This window comes from Electrona antarctica (genome assembly GCF_951216825.1).
Source record: "Electrona antarctica genome assembly, chromosome: 8".
Taxonomy (NCBI): domain Eukaryota; kingdom Metazoa; phylum Chordata; class Actinopteri; order Myctophiformes; family Myctophidae; genus Electrona; species Electrona antarctica.
Window position 1 is genome coordinate 45,028,722 of NC_136789.1, and position 15,888 is coordinate 45,044,609.

The 15,888-nt window shown below is 43.5% G+C and overlaps 1 protein-coding gene across 3 annotated transcripts in view; it reads left to right on the forward strand.

Annotated features, from left to right (window-relative positions):
* synj1 (synaptojanin 1) overlaps positions 1-15,888 on the forward strand; it is a 49,334-nt gene that overhangs the window by 28,043 nt on the left and 5,403 nt on the right. For all 3 annotated transcript variants that reach the window (XM_079508420.1, XM_079508422.1, XM_079508421.1), the window contains exons 17-27: positions 3,409-3,567; positions 4,714-4,870; positions 5,652-5,769; positions 6,832-7,044; positions 8,331-8,409; positions 9,241-9,403; positions 9,974-10,150; positions 10,780-10,899; positions 12,955-13,004; positions 14,077-14,260; positions 15,002-15,330. In XM_079508420.1, the coding sequence (XP_079364546.1) occupies positions 3,409-3,567; positions 4,714-4,870; positions 5,652-5,769; positions 6,832-7,044; positions 8,331-8,409; positions 9,241-9,403; positions 9,974-10,150; positions 10,780-10,899; positions 12,955-13,004; positions 14,077-14,260; positions 15,002-15,330 (1,749 nt within the window). The remainder of the gene's footprint in view (positions 1-3,408; positions 3,568-4,713; positions 4,871-5,651; positions 5,770-6,831; positions 7,045-8,330; positions 8,410-9,240; positions 9,404-9,973; positions 10,151-10,779; positions 10,900-12,954; positions 13,005-14,076; positions 14,261-15,001; positions 15,331-15,888) is intronic.

Here is a 15,888-nt window from a genome sequence, read left to right on the forward strand (position 1 = left end):
CTATTCACTATGGGGTGCTCAGCCAATCAAATCATCGCTATGGTGTTTGCTACACACAAACAGACAAAGCTAGGCATAGGAGGGGCTAGCGGCCCTCAAAACTGCACAGACATGTGAAATTTCTCTCCCCCTCTGTTTTGTCCGCTCCCTACGGATCTTTTGTAATTTAATGACCGAGTATGTATGGGCCTTTACAGAAGCTCCCTTTATGGGTATCAAAAAAAGATGTTAACTCTTTGAGCGTTTCAAGGATTTCTATATAGTAGGTAGACTTCTCTATGGCCAGAATGGCGTTTTTGAATGATTTATTGAAAATTCTCTGTTGTGAATGTGTGACAACGAAAGACCTTCAGAGAAAGCTTGACTTGTCTGCTTCCAGGAAAAAAATTAACTGAGTTGATAAAATGTTTAGTTCTTGTGTTGGAAGCCATTTAAAAGAGCCTGCATTTACACTGTTTCTGTTTCTAGGACAACCAAAAAAAGTTATGCCCGGTTGAAGTTTTATTTTCTAAATAACTTTTTTTCTGCTGGGCATACATAGCCATGCAATATCTCATTTTAAAGGGTGAGTTGTCTAGTTCAATTAAAATAAAATAAAAAGTTTCTCACATGTACCACTGTAGATATTTTGCCATCTATAAATAGCATGGTCAGTCATGATCAATCTGACCTATCCAGCTAAAAGTCCCCATAGCTCTGAAATTGGAACATCATATAAACTCAATTCTTTTTTGGGGTAAAATTAGACATTCTAACGCACATTTTGATATATACCATGTTTACATAGTCTTACCAGTACCTTGTCTATTCATGCATGTATCTCAAAAACCTGTTATGAAGAAACACAGTTTTGATAAAAAACACATCCAAGGACATTGTTTTGATATGACTTGGTGCCCATGATATGTATCAAAATATAGACTTGAATGTATACTGTATTATAAAAAAGAAATTGAGTTATTACCATCTACCGTTACAGAGTAAATCACAGTTGAAACTTGCTTAGTCATATACAATAAACCTCACAATAGTGAACAAAATAGTCATGACAGGTCTAACTCATTGTAAAAGCGTCTTTTATTTTTTACGACTACTAACATAATAAAATGATAAATATTACAGAAAATAAATAGGCCTACATACAAAACAGTTACTCCTCCCCTAGCTCTGATCCATAGCTCTAAATGCGCATTTAGAGCTATGGATCAGAGCTACTCCTCCCAAATGTCCCCAAACCCAGTCCTTGACGGTGTGTGTGTGTGAGTTAACCTGACTCCGCCATATGGGGCAGCAGAGTGTACACTGTGTTCCCCCCTCCTGCTCCCATCTGGGAACTCTCAGGCAGACTTGATGCCCGGCCACAAAACGGCCTGGCCAATCAGCAGCAGCTTCTAGCAACTTCTAGCAGCAGCTTCTAGCTTCTACTAGCTGCTGCTGATTGGCTAGGCCGTTTTGTGAGCAACTTCGCTTCTAGCTGCTGCTGATTGGCCAGGCCGTTTTGTGGCCGGGCATCAAGTCTGCCTGAGAGTTCCCAGATGGGAGCAGGAGGGGGGAACCCAGTGTACTCTCTGCTGCCCCATCTGGCGGAGTCAGGTTATGTGTGAGTAGGCTAAATAAAAAAAACACCCAAAAACTGCCCCCCCTGAAATGAATGAATGAATGAATCCGGTTCAGTGTCGGAGAACGCCATCGCAGTCTTGACTCTTCATCCTCCTCCTCCTCCTCATCTGATGCCAGTTCTAAATATATAAAAAGAAATAAACATTTTAGCTGTAGTCAGTGCACGCTACTATTACATGGCGTTTTACCCGGCTGCTGGCGATCAATGATTTTATTGTGCAGTGTCTTTGTGGGCCGAGTCGTGGCATGACAAATACAAATAGATGCTTGTATAAGTAGTATCACGATAAAATAATATGGCAACGTTAGAATGAAACACCAATGAGTGATCGGTGGTAATGTAGCTAGCTGCCCAGGGTATATCCAGCACCATTGCGTCGCAATCATCCAGCAACATTGGTACTGGCTATTGCCCGGGCTTGTGGCCCGGCCAATAGCCAGTACCATTTGTGCAGTGTTTGTTAGCAACTACTACTAGCCAACAGCCAGTGGAATGTGGTGACGTGATGGTGCTGGATATACGCTGGGCAGCTACATTACACGCGATCACTCATTGGTGGTGTCATTCTAACGTCGCCATATTATTTTATCGTGATACTAATTATACAAACATCTATTTGTATGCCACGATGCCACGATTCGGCCCACAAAGACACAGTACAATACATTCATTTGATCAGATGTTTTTGTTAGCTACGTCGATCACCTATAGTACCGACCCTTGTTATATATTCTCCGACTATGCATGTCACGATGACTAAACCAGTTAGATCTATCCATATATGGTTCTACCACATCTATCTGATATCAGCACTAGGTCGGCTCGGGCCAAATATAGGGATCGTCTTACTAGACATGTCATATTAGGGCATTTTCGAATACAATAAAATTACCTTTTAGCGAAGGCATCAGCCTTGGTGGTAACTCCGGTGGGGAGAAGAAAAAACATTGCACACGTGTAATCCGCGAGGGTGGATGTTGCAGCCCGGCCAACGGTCTGGTACTGGAGAATGCCACTGGACACGGATGGATCATTTTTCAGATTGTTTTTTTTGCGGCGACTGCAAACCTGGCTGAAAAACTCTTCCTCCAGTGCCCACCTCGGAGGAGTCAACCAACCCCCCTGTTCACTGGGGGCTGGGCGTCAGTTTCCAATAGGAAAGCATACACGTGTGTCACGTGACACGGGAATTCTGGGAAATGTAGTTGATATTTATGCTCAATACTATATACAGAGGTGCGGACCGAATTAATATATTGGTATTAATAAAAAAAGAGAACTACGGAAAATCACGTACAGGGCAGAAAAGACTAATGCAAAACTCCACGTGTTTTCCAGTAGTAATCTGTCTAAGGGTTAACAATCTTGAAAAGGCCTTTTCTAAGTTTATTTGGCATGGAAAGAGACCTAGGTAAAGCCGGCCTGGCCATGCCAAATGTATTTTTCTATAACTGGGCTTGTCATGATCGCTACATCTGGGAATGGCTCCAAGCCTATTTACACAATAAGAACTGTGTGGATTTGTGGGGTTGCTCACCAAACTCATTATGAGTACTATGAGTACTTCTTTACATATTAATTTCTTGAACTGAAAATCTACATGCCACCTTGATACATGTTTTATAAATCTTTCTGAAACATTTTCTACTATAAAAAGAAAAAGCTGATTTGTTCGTGCTCTGTTGATCAGGATGATTTCAAATATTTTCAGTTGTGATATGTATTTGTGATATACCTTGCAGCACCAGTGAACACTGGCTCAATGTTTTCTCCTGCCCTGCTCACAGGGTCGTCTGATGGACTCTCATGATTATGTCTTCTGGTGTGGAGACTTCAACTATCGCATCAGCCAACCCAATGAGGAGGTCAAGGAGCTAATCAGACAACAGGACTGGGATGCCCTGACCACCGGAGACCAGTTAGTGGAACAGAAGAACGCTGGACTGGTATGACACACACACACACACACACACACACACACACAGACACACACACACACACACACAGACCGATGTGTTTTGTAGTAACGCCACCTTCACTCGACTACCAACAACAGTGAACTGAACACACATGCCTTCCTAGCCGCAATTTGCAACTCTAGATTTTTTTATAATGGGATGAATCTAGAGTTGCAATACCCTCCATTGACTCCCCACTCATCATTTTGTGTTTGCGATCTGCTTGTCTTAAACGACGTTAAACTCACCAACATTGCAGCTGTAGTCCAAGCTTGAATTATTCTCTTTCAATCTGCCGAGCTTGTTTTTCATAAAAATCCCCCATAGACATGTTATGAGCTACTTTCTGTCAAGAAGAAGAAATGTTGGAGTTTGGAAGCGCTCGTTTGTATTAAGGGGTCGCGCTGCTGCCTCCTGCATTATGTGCAAATGCGAAACGGATGCATGCAGGGACGTTCAGTGACTTACGACGAGCGCTTCCAAACTCCAGCACTTAGAAAAAGAATCACTTGCACAGAATTTCTTGACAGAAAGTAGCTCATAACATGTCTACGAGCTTGTTTTTATGAAAAACAAGCTCGGCAGATTGAAAGAGGATAATTCAAGCTTGGACTACAGCTGCAATGTTGGTGAGTTTAACGTTGTTTAAGACGAGCAGATCACAAACGCAAAATGATGAGTGGGGAGTCAATGGAGGGTATTGCAACTCTAGATTCATCCCATTATAAAAAAATCTAGAGTTGCAAATTGCGGCTAATGCCTTCCATATTGCAGTGTAACAGGCCATAATGTGAACATGCAACTAGGATGTTGACAGCTAAGACATTTATGTACTATAGATGGCGTTCATAACTTCATATGCATTGCATACAGAATAATTTTGCATAGCAGTGGATGCAGCAGTAATGCTGTTGCTATATAGTGCTAAATAGCACCAACATTAGTCACACTCATAGGGAACCAATATTTGTGTGTGTTTATGGCTGTATGCTAGTTATTTTTCCCACCTTGGTATTACAGAAATGATCTGCTGCACTCTTCTGCGTTTAATCAATCATAGTCCATCCTTCAAACATCTTTGGTCAACAGATTTAGTAAATGTCTCATTGTAAACGTCCCGTTTTGTCTCCACAGGTCTTCAAAGATTACATTGAAGGGAAGCTGGACTTTGCCCCCACCTATAAGTATGACCTGTTCTCAGATGACTATGACACCAGCGAGAAGTGTCGGACCCCGGCCTGGACCGACCGCGTGCTCTGGAAGAGGAGGAAGTGGAACTTTGACAAGACTGGTGAGGCTGGCGCCGGTAGACCAATGCATCTGTTGATCACGTTACCGTGAAACATCATGAGTGCAATTCCTCTTCACATCTGTGCTGCATGTCAACCCTCTTTAACACCCTCACTTTCCTGCCAACCTCCATCCTGGCTCAATTAAAAACAGGAAACGTACCAGATTTAGTCCACAGAAACATATAAGACGGGTGAGAGGTATAAGAAGTCAATAACTTGATGATGAGTAATGTCTGAATCTAGATCCAGGTTTTTCATAGTGTTCCTTTGTTCAAGTTGTTCTTTGGGCAATGACCTGTGAGAACATCTGGTGGCTTTCTAGGGTCCTGCAACTGGTTGAGAAACACTTCCCTAGAGTCTGCCAAACATTCATTAATGCATGCTTTCTTCATTGTTTTGTTAACGCTTGAGTTTAGGGGCAAACATGCTCAGGTTCTCTATCCAAAACCAGCATCTATTATACAAATTAGATAGTGATTCATACACTGTTGAATGAATAGGTTATGAATGAATAGTTTATTTTGTTCTTTCGATGTTTCTTACAGGTATTTAATCTGACAACATTTTGATAGCATAGGCTCTTTGTCAGACACAGACTTGAGATGTTTCAATCTGACTTGATGCACAACCACTTGTCACCCCCTGCCCTGCATTTCCTGTCTGTCTCTCATTGTATCTGCCTGAAATAAAGCATCACATGTAAAAAAAAACTTTTTTAACGTAACTTTAACGTAACTTTTCTTACGTTATCTCCCCTGCATATACCTGTGTGTTTGACAGCTGAGGAGATGAATGTAGTTGGGGTAACTCCTGAGAGTGAGGACCACCCTGAATGGCCCTGGACCCCTGGCACCCTGAAATACTATGGCAGAGCCGAACTCAAGACTTCAGATCATAGGTACAGTACAGTAGACTGGATTGGTGTTACAGGACACCATAGAGAATGGCTATAAGAGTAGTCCCATTATCTGGTCACATACAACAACTAGAAAAAGTGCCCTTCTGGGCACAGGTCTCCACCAGGAGGATGTGTGAGATGTTTGGCAAAATGTTTAGGAGTAATATAAACATGTTTGCCTTTGATGGCAATTGGATGATTTGAGGCATTTTGTTCCAAAAATGTGATTTGCAAAAATCAACCTGTTGGTGGCGCTATAACAGGCCAATGTGAAAAGGGTGGGATATATTCCTCAGCCCAGTAAGAAAATGTGTGAAAGATTTCACGTAAATTGCATGCTGTGTTCATGATTTGAGGCTTTTGTTCAAAACGGGGCATCTTGCAAACTGTGAAAGGCAATTATAGCCAATTAGGATGGAATATGAAATATCAGACAGATCCGACTTGAGCACATGACCATAGAGATACTGTGTAACGATTTGTGAGATTTTTGGACAGAATCTGGAGGAGTAATATAAAATAAATTGTTTTACAAAAGTCGGCCTCCTGGTGGCGCTATAAAAGGCAGATGCGGAAAATGCAGGTCAAAGGTTTGTCCTTGGCCTCTAGGGAGTGTGCATGCAACGTTTCACGCAGATCGGTGCAGTTTTAGGTAAAACATGTGAAAAGCTGCCTCATGGTGGCGCTATAACAGGCCGTTCTGGAAAATGCGGGGCAGAGGTTCATCGTTGGCATCCAGGGAGTGTGTGTGCAAAGTTTGGCATCGACCGGGTTAACGGTGCCGGAGATTAGCTGTACACAGACGGACGGAAGGAAGGACGGACGGACGGACACACACACACACGGACGGACGGACACACACACACACACGGACGGAGTGCAAAACATACTCTCTCCCCATGCCTTCGGCCTGGTGGAGACAATAATGCAAATGCTGTATATTTCACACACACACAATGTGAAAAAAAAACACATTTTATTGTGATGTATTTTGAAAACACATTTCCATGGTCCGAAATCTATATGGTATTTTTGAGTTGTTGTCTCCGTTGCTTTTCCCAGGCCTGTGGTGGCCATAATAGACGTGGACATCCTGGAGGTGGACCCCGACGCCAGGCACCAGGTGTACAAGGACGTCATCAACCACCAGGGGCCTCCAGACGGAACCATCCTGGTGTCCCTCTGTTCCTCCGGGCCTGAGGACTGCTTTGACGATGCACTCATCGACGAGCTACTCGACAAGTTCACCGAATTCGGAGAGGTCATCCTCATCAGGTCATCATCTTATGGAGTATTGGAGTATTATGAAAACCGCTATGCAAATAAAATGTAGAATTTTTCAAATCTAAAAACAACTAGATAACGTTTCTACTACTTAAAATATTTTGAAACTTTTACTTCTTGGGCTACTGAGGGACCATTGATTATACCAACCTCCAAATACAGGGGTTATGGAATTTGATGGAATTGTCATCAGATAATTCTGTCATGGCCAAAGAATATGCAAAAAAAGAAAAACATTGTGAAAAGAAACAATACAGGGATAAAAGCTGGATGCTTTTTTTAAGGTGGTGACGGTGATCTCTTGGCAGTTGGAATGACTTTCAAAACGGCTACCTCAGTCATATGGATATTGATCACGTTGGAAATGTTACATCATTTTGAGCAAGCACACTTTAAGCAATAACAAGCGTGATATATCAGAAGATAATAGCACTGGTATTCTACAGTTATAGGCGTGACACAGAAGATCAGCATACCAGTGACTTACTGTATCTCATGGTATAGCATGACCTGTCCTAGAGTGAATTGTTACAATTATACCACAGTTTTCGCACTGTCTTTCTATGTTTTGTGTGGGGACTGCGGATATAAACAACTAGCATCTTTGCTAAATCCGGTGTATTTATGTTGCATTCATAATATAATATCAATAATATTTATTTAGAATGCAAGAAAGGTGGATGTGTGTGGAGTGATGCTATCGTGCGATATTTGCGCTCAATAAGTGACGTATAGCCTCTGAGACCACAGGCGTTAACCCATTTTGGCCTGACCTCGAAATAAAAATAAAAAATCTTCTAAATCCTCCAGTTTTCTGAAATAAATATTTTCACGATTTTTCAAAAATAGCAGACCTACAAGCTAGATAGCTTGTAGCTCGTAGCGCGCCACCGAGTGGCACGCTACGAGCTACAAGCTATCTACAAGCTATGAGCTTGTAGATCTGCTATTTTTCAATAGCTAAATTATAACATAATGTTTAAAAGACCAAAAGGGGTTCCCGCCCAAAATGGGTTAACCCATTGATGCCTGAGGCCGAATCTGGGAACGCCTTCTAGGGCCTGACCTAAGGTTTCTAAAAACCTTCAAATTCTGATTAATTATTTTTAAAGTAGTTATGTTGCTACATGTATAGCAATAGCTTATGAGACGCAGAGAGCGCGCCGGCATCAAGGGTAGAACAATGTATACGTTGCATCAGGCATCAATGGGTTAAGTAAGGTATAACGCTGACATCAAACTATATCTATGATGTCATATTGTCCTTGTCCTTTCAGGTTTCTTGAGGAGAAGATGTGGGTGACTTTCCTGGAGGGCTACTCTGCCCTGGCAGCTCTCCATCTCAGCGCCTCCACTGTGAGTCATCACAGACCATACAATACTAACACACTAACATTCACTCTCAGCGCCTCCACTGTGAGTCATCACAGACCATACAATACTAACACACTAACATTCACTCTCAGCGCCTCCACTGTGAGTCATCACAGACCATACAATACTAACACACTAACATTCACTCTCAGCGCCTCCACTGTGAGTCATCACAGACCATACAATACTAACACACTAACATTCCCACACTACACTGGGTAACTTGGCTAATTACAGTTGCATGCCTTCGGCTTTTTAGCTTGTAGCTCTTGTAAAGTCAATTCAGCTATTTTAGACAGTGTCCAGTTTCAATGGGCACACTACGTCCTCCATGGACACATCATTGAATGCCACTGGTTTAGACTCTTACTATAACCTTTTATTGCCTGTTTTTTACACTAAGAGTCCAGATAATAGCCATAAATGCAGTATTATAACTTTTTAAATATCATGAGAGCATGCATGCAGAGCAGTCTGTTGGGGAAACTACTTTTACAAAAGATACCGGTAACCGTCCGGACCAATCTGTTGGGGAAAATACTTTTCATCTTAACCCATTCTGGGCGGGAACACCTTCTGGTGTTTTAACTAAGCATTATGTTATACTTTAGCTATTGAAAAATAGCAGATCTACAAGCTCATAGCGCGCCACCGAGTGGCGCGCTACGAGCTTGTAGGTCTGCTATTTTAGAAAAATCGTGAAAATGCGGCACAAATCTTTGAATATACATTCTTTCAGAAGACTTTTTTTATTTCGACGTCAGGTCTAAATGGATGAAATCCTGGTCGTCTCTCTCTGGTTTTGTACTGCAGGTCCTTGGTAAGGTGATAGACGTGCGTCTAAAGAGTCCTGGGTGGACAAAGAGCCTGGAGGAGGAGATGAGCGTGGACTGGATCGGCAGCATCCCCACCTCAGTCAGCTCCACCCTGCTAGCCGAGGACACGGACATGGGTGATGACGACTACGACATGGAAGGTGAAGTGAAAGTGACTGTAATAATAGTCGTTCTATTGTGAGGAGGACATCTGACACTGAGCTTCCAATGGGTTTTGTCTCTGGAGCTGTTGGCAAACTGAAAGGTTACACAGTACATTTAACAGTAGGCGACAGCCTGGCGTATTTTCCGGAAGTACGTTATTTGTCTATGGGACCCGGCAACTACTGGCGATAGTAGGCGAAGAGGCTGTAGTCGAAAAGTGGGCGGAGGAACGTCGTTCAAAAACATGTAAATATTGGCTATCGTCCGGCGATTGCCAATCAAATGAACGTGTTGCTTTGTTTACCCTCCACGCAGAACGGTGATACGTTTACATTACATACGGTAATGACAGCAGGAACGCCCACTAGGAGATTCTTATCGCCCAGAGTTGCCGCTGTTTGCCCGCTGTTAAAACGTAGGGTTATGTAAAATGAGTGGGTGGAGAAAGCAGACAACATTGACATGTTATGTAGGCTGGTGGAGTTTACCCACATTTACCTAGCTACCCTCTATTTTAATCTCAATCTTTTATCATCTGTCGCCATGCACCCATTCTCCTGTACCAGGTGATGTGGATGAGGAGGTGGAGGAGATTCTGCCCCAACACCTGCAGCCCGGATTCGGCCCCGATGTTGGTTCCTCCCCCCTCCCCTCTCCGGGGACCAGCCCTTGCCACTCCCCCACGCATGGAGAACCCTCAGCCCCCTACAGACCCACCCGGGGACCGGGTCGACCACAGCAAGGTAATGACATGCTTTAATACACACACATAATTGAACATGTAATGTCCTACCTTTCTCAAAGCACAGTACTGTAATCCTCTCAAGCAAGGCTCCTACACCCCCTTTTAGGGAATCTAAACTCCAATTTTGCTTTCTTCAACATAATGCATGGCAGGAGGTTTAAGCCCATTACCAAGTAGAAAAGCAAGTGATGATGCAGGTAACGTGTGGGTGTGGTGGTTTGCCCTATACTAGTTATTTGTGACCTGTAGTTAGCTGTTGTAGTGTTTTATGGCTGAGTGTGTGTGTGTGTGTGTGTGTGTGTGTGTGTAGTGTTGAAACATTATGCATTATGTAGAGCACTGACAAAGTACTAGGGAATAAGGCACTGATGCTGACACAGCAGTATTAAGAGGAATGTTGAGAGAGGAAAGCAAGCTCTCAAAATATTTGTCTCAATGCTGTGTCAGCCTCTTGACGCTCATAACCACATGAACCCTAGCGTCGCTATTCTGGGCATGTCACAAGAGGAGAACATTCGGCCAAATAGCTGACCAGGCTCTCCAATGTGTGATTTTACTCCAGAGATCCGGTTTCTGCGTCTAAAACTGTACTTGTTTTAATAATGTACATGCTCCCATCTCTCATAGGACCTCCTGTTGACTTCCAGCCCGGTGCACCCGGCATGGACGCCAAACGCCCGCCTCCCCCACGTCCTGGCGCACCGCCAGCCAGACCTGCACCCCCCCAGCGCCCTCCACCTCCTTCAGGTGAGGCATGCGATCACCCTCTCCTCTCTGAACAGATCACCAGTGTCTCCTTTTCGGATGGTGCTGAAAGGTTTAACTATATGCACTCTTAAGATCTACATATATTTTTGCACTTAAATTAGAGATATCGATTCGAATGGTAATAAATATACATTGAAGCTGACAGTCTTAACTGAGATAAAGCCATACACTGTAGACAAACTTATCATTGGTACCTTAATGTCACTACATCCCATCGTACCTGAAGGAGGAGGGAGTCCTCTAACGGGTAGAAAGGCTATGGGAGGTAATGTGATCATTGTCAACATATATGCATGTGTGCGCACGGCACATGGCTGATGTATGGTTTGCTTACACATGCACATCAAGTGTAGCATGTGCCAGTAGGAGACGCTATTTTCCACAGAAATATTTCTTTGAAAGGAATGCTTTATGGCCGTCAACCGCAAACCCAGGGCCTGCTCGCTAATGGGTTTTGCTTTTAAGTCAAATAAAAACCATGAATTCATTTAAAAGCCTATTTTCCATTCTAAAATCTTCTGATGCTTTGCTGCCCCATTACCACCACAGCATCTTAGTTGCAGTGCTGTCCCATTACCACCACAGCATCTTAGTTGCAGTGCTGTCCCATTGCGCATACAGTCAATTATTAAATGGAATGTGGTTTATTTTGTGCTGCGAAGGACCAAAAAGCCCTGCCCTCTCCCGACCAGACAGTGCTGCAGGTGAGTACCACCAGCGATGACAGAGCTGCAAAGTGGCCTGTACATCAGTCAGTGTACAGAGCTCTGTACACTGACTGTACATCAGTCAGTGTACAGAGCTCTGTACACTGACTGTACATCAGTCAGTGTACAGAGCTCTGTACACTGACTGTACATCAGTCAGTGTACAGAGCAACATGAGACTGGTCCTTGGTTGGCAAGCTGGGTTATCATGCTTGGCTGAGTCGACAGGTCATGTGTGAAGTTGAAAAGGAATCTAAACTCCAATTTTGCTTTCTTCAACATAATGCATGGAAGGAGGTTTAAGCCCATTACCAAGTAGAAAAGCAAGTGTTGATGCAGGTAACGTGTGGGTGTGGTGGTTTGCCCTATACTAGCCCTATACTAGTGCCTGTGTCTAATTCCCTCAGGTGGTAAAAGGGATGAGCTTAAGGTACTCCAGTCAGTGGAACACAAGTATATAGCTCCCTTGGATTGTACCATTTCCCCCCCCCCCCTGTCATACAGCAAACATTACTCTCCACTGTTCTGTCCATAGTTGATTGATGAGTTAGTCATGTGTGAAGTTGAAAAGGAATCTAAACTCCAATTTTGCTTTCTTCAACATAATGCATGGAAGGAGGTTTAAGCCCATTACCAAGTAGAAAAGCAAGTTTTGATGCAGGTAACGTGTGGGTGTGGTGGTTTGCCCTATACTAGCCCTATACTAGTTGCCCTATACTATACTAGTAGTTAGCTGTTGTAGTGTTTTTGTGTGTGTGTGTGTGTGTGTGTGTGTGTGTGTGTGTGTGTGTGTGTGTGTGTGTGTGTGTGTGTGTGTGTGTGTGTGTGTGTGTGTGTGTGTGTGTGTGTGTGTGTGTGTGTGTGTGTGTGTGTGTGTGTGTGTGTGTGTGTGTGTGTGTGTGTGTGTGTGTGTGTCGCTACAATAGAGCTGCCGCTCAGTTGAAGTATGTGTGTGTGTGGGGGGGGGGGGGGGGTCTTGCAGAACAATTTCTGCTTATTTTCCAGACCTCTCCTTCAGTTCAGGAATAGATGAGTCATTGTTCATAATGCAGCCAGCTGGTGGCTCAGCCAGTGCACGGACCAGATGCACCTTATGAGTCATGACTCCTGATATGTCTTGCATGACTCTCTTCTCTCTGACCTCTACACTCTACTATCCAATAAAACAATATCACAAAGATAATACAGTAATATAAATAGTGTAGCCAACCTTGTTGTGTTTCTGTGAGGTGTGAAACATGGGGTTGAGAATGGTCTCCTATGAATCTTGTTTTATTTTATGAGTGCGATTAGTCGTGCTGATGTCTTTCATGCATCTTTGTTCCAGGTCGCGGCCAATCAGCTGCAGGTGCTGGACCTGGGGCCGTTCCCAGACCAGTGAGTTTACAATTTTGATGACTGTTTTGAAATGTACGATGCATACGATTTCTCTGTTTCTCATTTTACTAGATTGAATTATCTCTCCTTTTCTTTTTTACTATCTCCATACTTTACCTTTATCTAGTTGTTTGATGCCTTTTATCAATTTCTTTTTTTTTTTTTATACCATTTCTAATTATTTTATAGGCATGTGCAATGTCCGCTTTTATTTGACTGTTAAACGTCTTTGTAAGCTGCTATAAAAAGTGCTACACAAATACACAATATAATTTAATATATAAGGAGACAAGGTGGTTTTATTTGTCACTCACACATACAGGTGCAAGCAGTGAAATGTTGGTGTGGCAAGACTGTACTATAGTATACACAGTACACACAAAATAAGAACAAAAAAGAACAATAAGATCAAAGATAGAAACAAGGTTGGGGGGGGGGGGGGGGGGGGTAATTTTGTATAAGATCTATATAATGTGCTGTAAGATGTGTACATCTACAGTATATAGAAGATATGTACATCTATACGTTCTATGTGTCCAGGTGTTGCTTCCATTGTGTAGTAACGCAGTGCATGGCTAGTGCCTGTGTCTAATTCCCTCAGGTGGTAAAAGGGATGAGCTTAAGGTACTCCAGTCAGTGGAACACAAGTATATAGCTCCCTTGGATTGTACCATTTTTTCCCCCCTGTCATACAGCAAACATTACTCTCCACTGTTCTGTCCATAGTTGATTGATGAGTTAATTTAGTCTCATGTCTCATTCCGCGTTCGTATTAATCTGAAATCATCGCCCTCATTTTTATATTGATTGATTGGATATTTGCCAGCTTTATGCTGCGCGCTCAATGTGGATTTGACTTAAGCCAATATTCATTGGATGTCTGACACAATCCTATATCCAAAGTGTACTACGGTCATGTGTAATTATTTCTGATGCTGCAAGGCTTAAAAAAAAAGTACAAAAACAATAACTAAAATAAAATAAAACAGCCTATCATACCAACCGCGATGTCAAACAGCATGTGCCTCACCGGAAGTGGAAGTCTATATTATTGTCTACCTTTGTCTTACAGAATATCCCTCCTCGAGCCGGGGTGATCAGTATGCCCGCCACCCAGGCTCGCCCGCCGCCCCCCTCCCATCCCGGAGCCCCACGGCCGACTCCAGAGGTACATCCCGGGGCGCCGCGACCCATTCCTGACAACCACCCTGGAGCTCCACGACCAGCACAGGGCAAACCCCCTGACCTGCCTCTCGGTGAGCAGATCCACACATACTGTATGCAGTATGCACACACCACATACTGAACCAGCTTGTAGATGGGCTTTTTTTTTCGTATGACAAAATATATATTGGGTTCAAAAGGCCTATAATATGTAATTTCACTTCTCTTCTACCAAAACTATGCTATTGCTCAAATGGGCTGTTTGATATGCTCTCCAATCGTACATCCCATTGGAGCTGAGCCCCCCTTCCCCATTTCTCCACCCACCAGGGAAAGAAAATTACCTCCCCATCTGCCATGTTTTGCTTACATCATTAAAAGTGCTTCCTGTCTTGAATCTTTCTTTGTAGTTATTAGACCTGACCTCGAATAGTCAACTAATTGATCGAGGGAATCTGATTCGACTGCCAATCTCTCAGTCAAATCATGCATGATTCAACTGAGAGATGGGCCTAATTTGTTATCTTAATTAGCTAATAGTTTACCAAAAATAAGATATATCATGATTTTTGGAAGAAACCAAGCAAGTGTATGTTAAATCAGACATTAAGCACCCCCCACAGCCTGAACAGCCACCAGAACAAGTTATTTTCTGAAAAAGGCTCAGAACATACAGAGAGAAAAAAATAATATAAAGAGAATTGTTTTATAACACGTTAAATCGACCTTAACAGATGTCATATATTTTAGTAAAACTGCATGAAAATGTCCTTTTAAAAGGTACCATAAGAATGATAAATAACCCAGATACCTGTGCTGTGTTCTCTGTACAGGTCCTCCACCATCTGGCCCCCCTCCCACTGCACCTCCTTCAGGGTCTGGCCCTCCAACTCCCATGCAGGCCCAGGTCTCGTCACCCATGCAGGCCCCCATGCAGCCCCAACCCGCCCCCTCCGTCCAGTCCCAGCTGCCAGCGCCCATGCTGCCCAACTTTGCCGCCCCTCTCCAGCCACAGCCAGCCGCCGCCCCGTCTCCCCCGGCACCTGCTGCTACCGCTGTGCCCCCACAGGCCCTGGCCTCCCCCAAACCCCCCCCTCGCTCCCGCTCCTCTCATGCCCTCCCCCCCGACGCAGCCAAATCTGAGACGGACCCAGTCACAGAGGTTGGTGCCACGCTCACATTCTGACTCCAGCTGTTCAACCTACAGCGATAGTGATGTTGTGCCTGATTTGGCTGTGCGTCATGCCGTGCATCAAAAATAGCAGATCTACAGTACACAGAGTACATGCTCAGTCACACCGCATTGTGAGCTTGTAGATCTGCTAATTGCAATGCGCAATACGACTTAAGTATGAATCGGGCCTTAGAGTACAGATCCATGTACATTCAGAACTCTCTTCCTGGTTGGTTCTTGCAAAGTCGTACTCTAATTATTCATACTAACATTACAATTTAGGCATTTAGCACATTGTTTTACCTCTTTGTTTTAAGACAATGTATTAACCGTGGAATGTAATGGAGTATAATATGTCAAGTTTAGGAGGTAGAGAGACGGTCAGATAGGAAGCATGTCTCTCTCTCTGTCTCTTCTACTCCTTGTATCTCGCATCAGACCAGTCTGTAGCTATCTGTGTTATTCTTTCTGCTGCTCTCGTGTCTCTGATGCATTTGTCTCTCCCTCACAAGCCGGAGAAGCCCTCAGGGTGACAGGTATTTTATT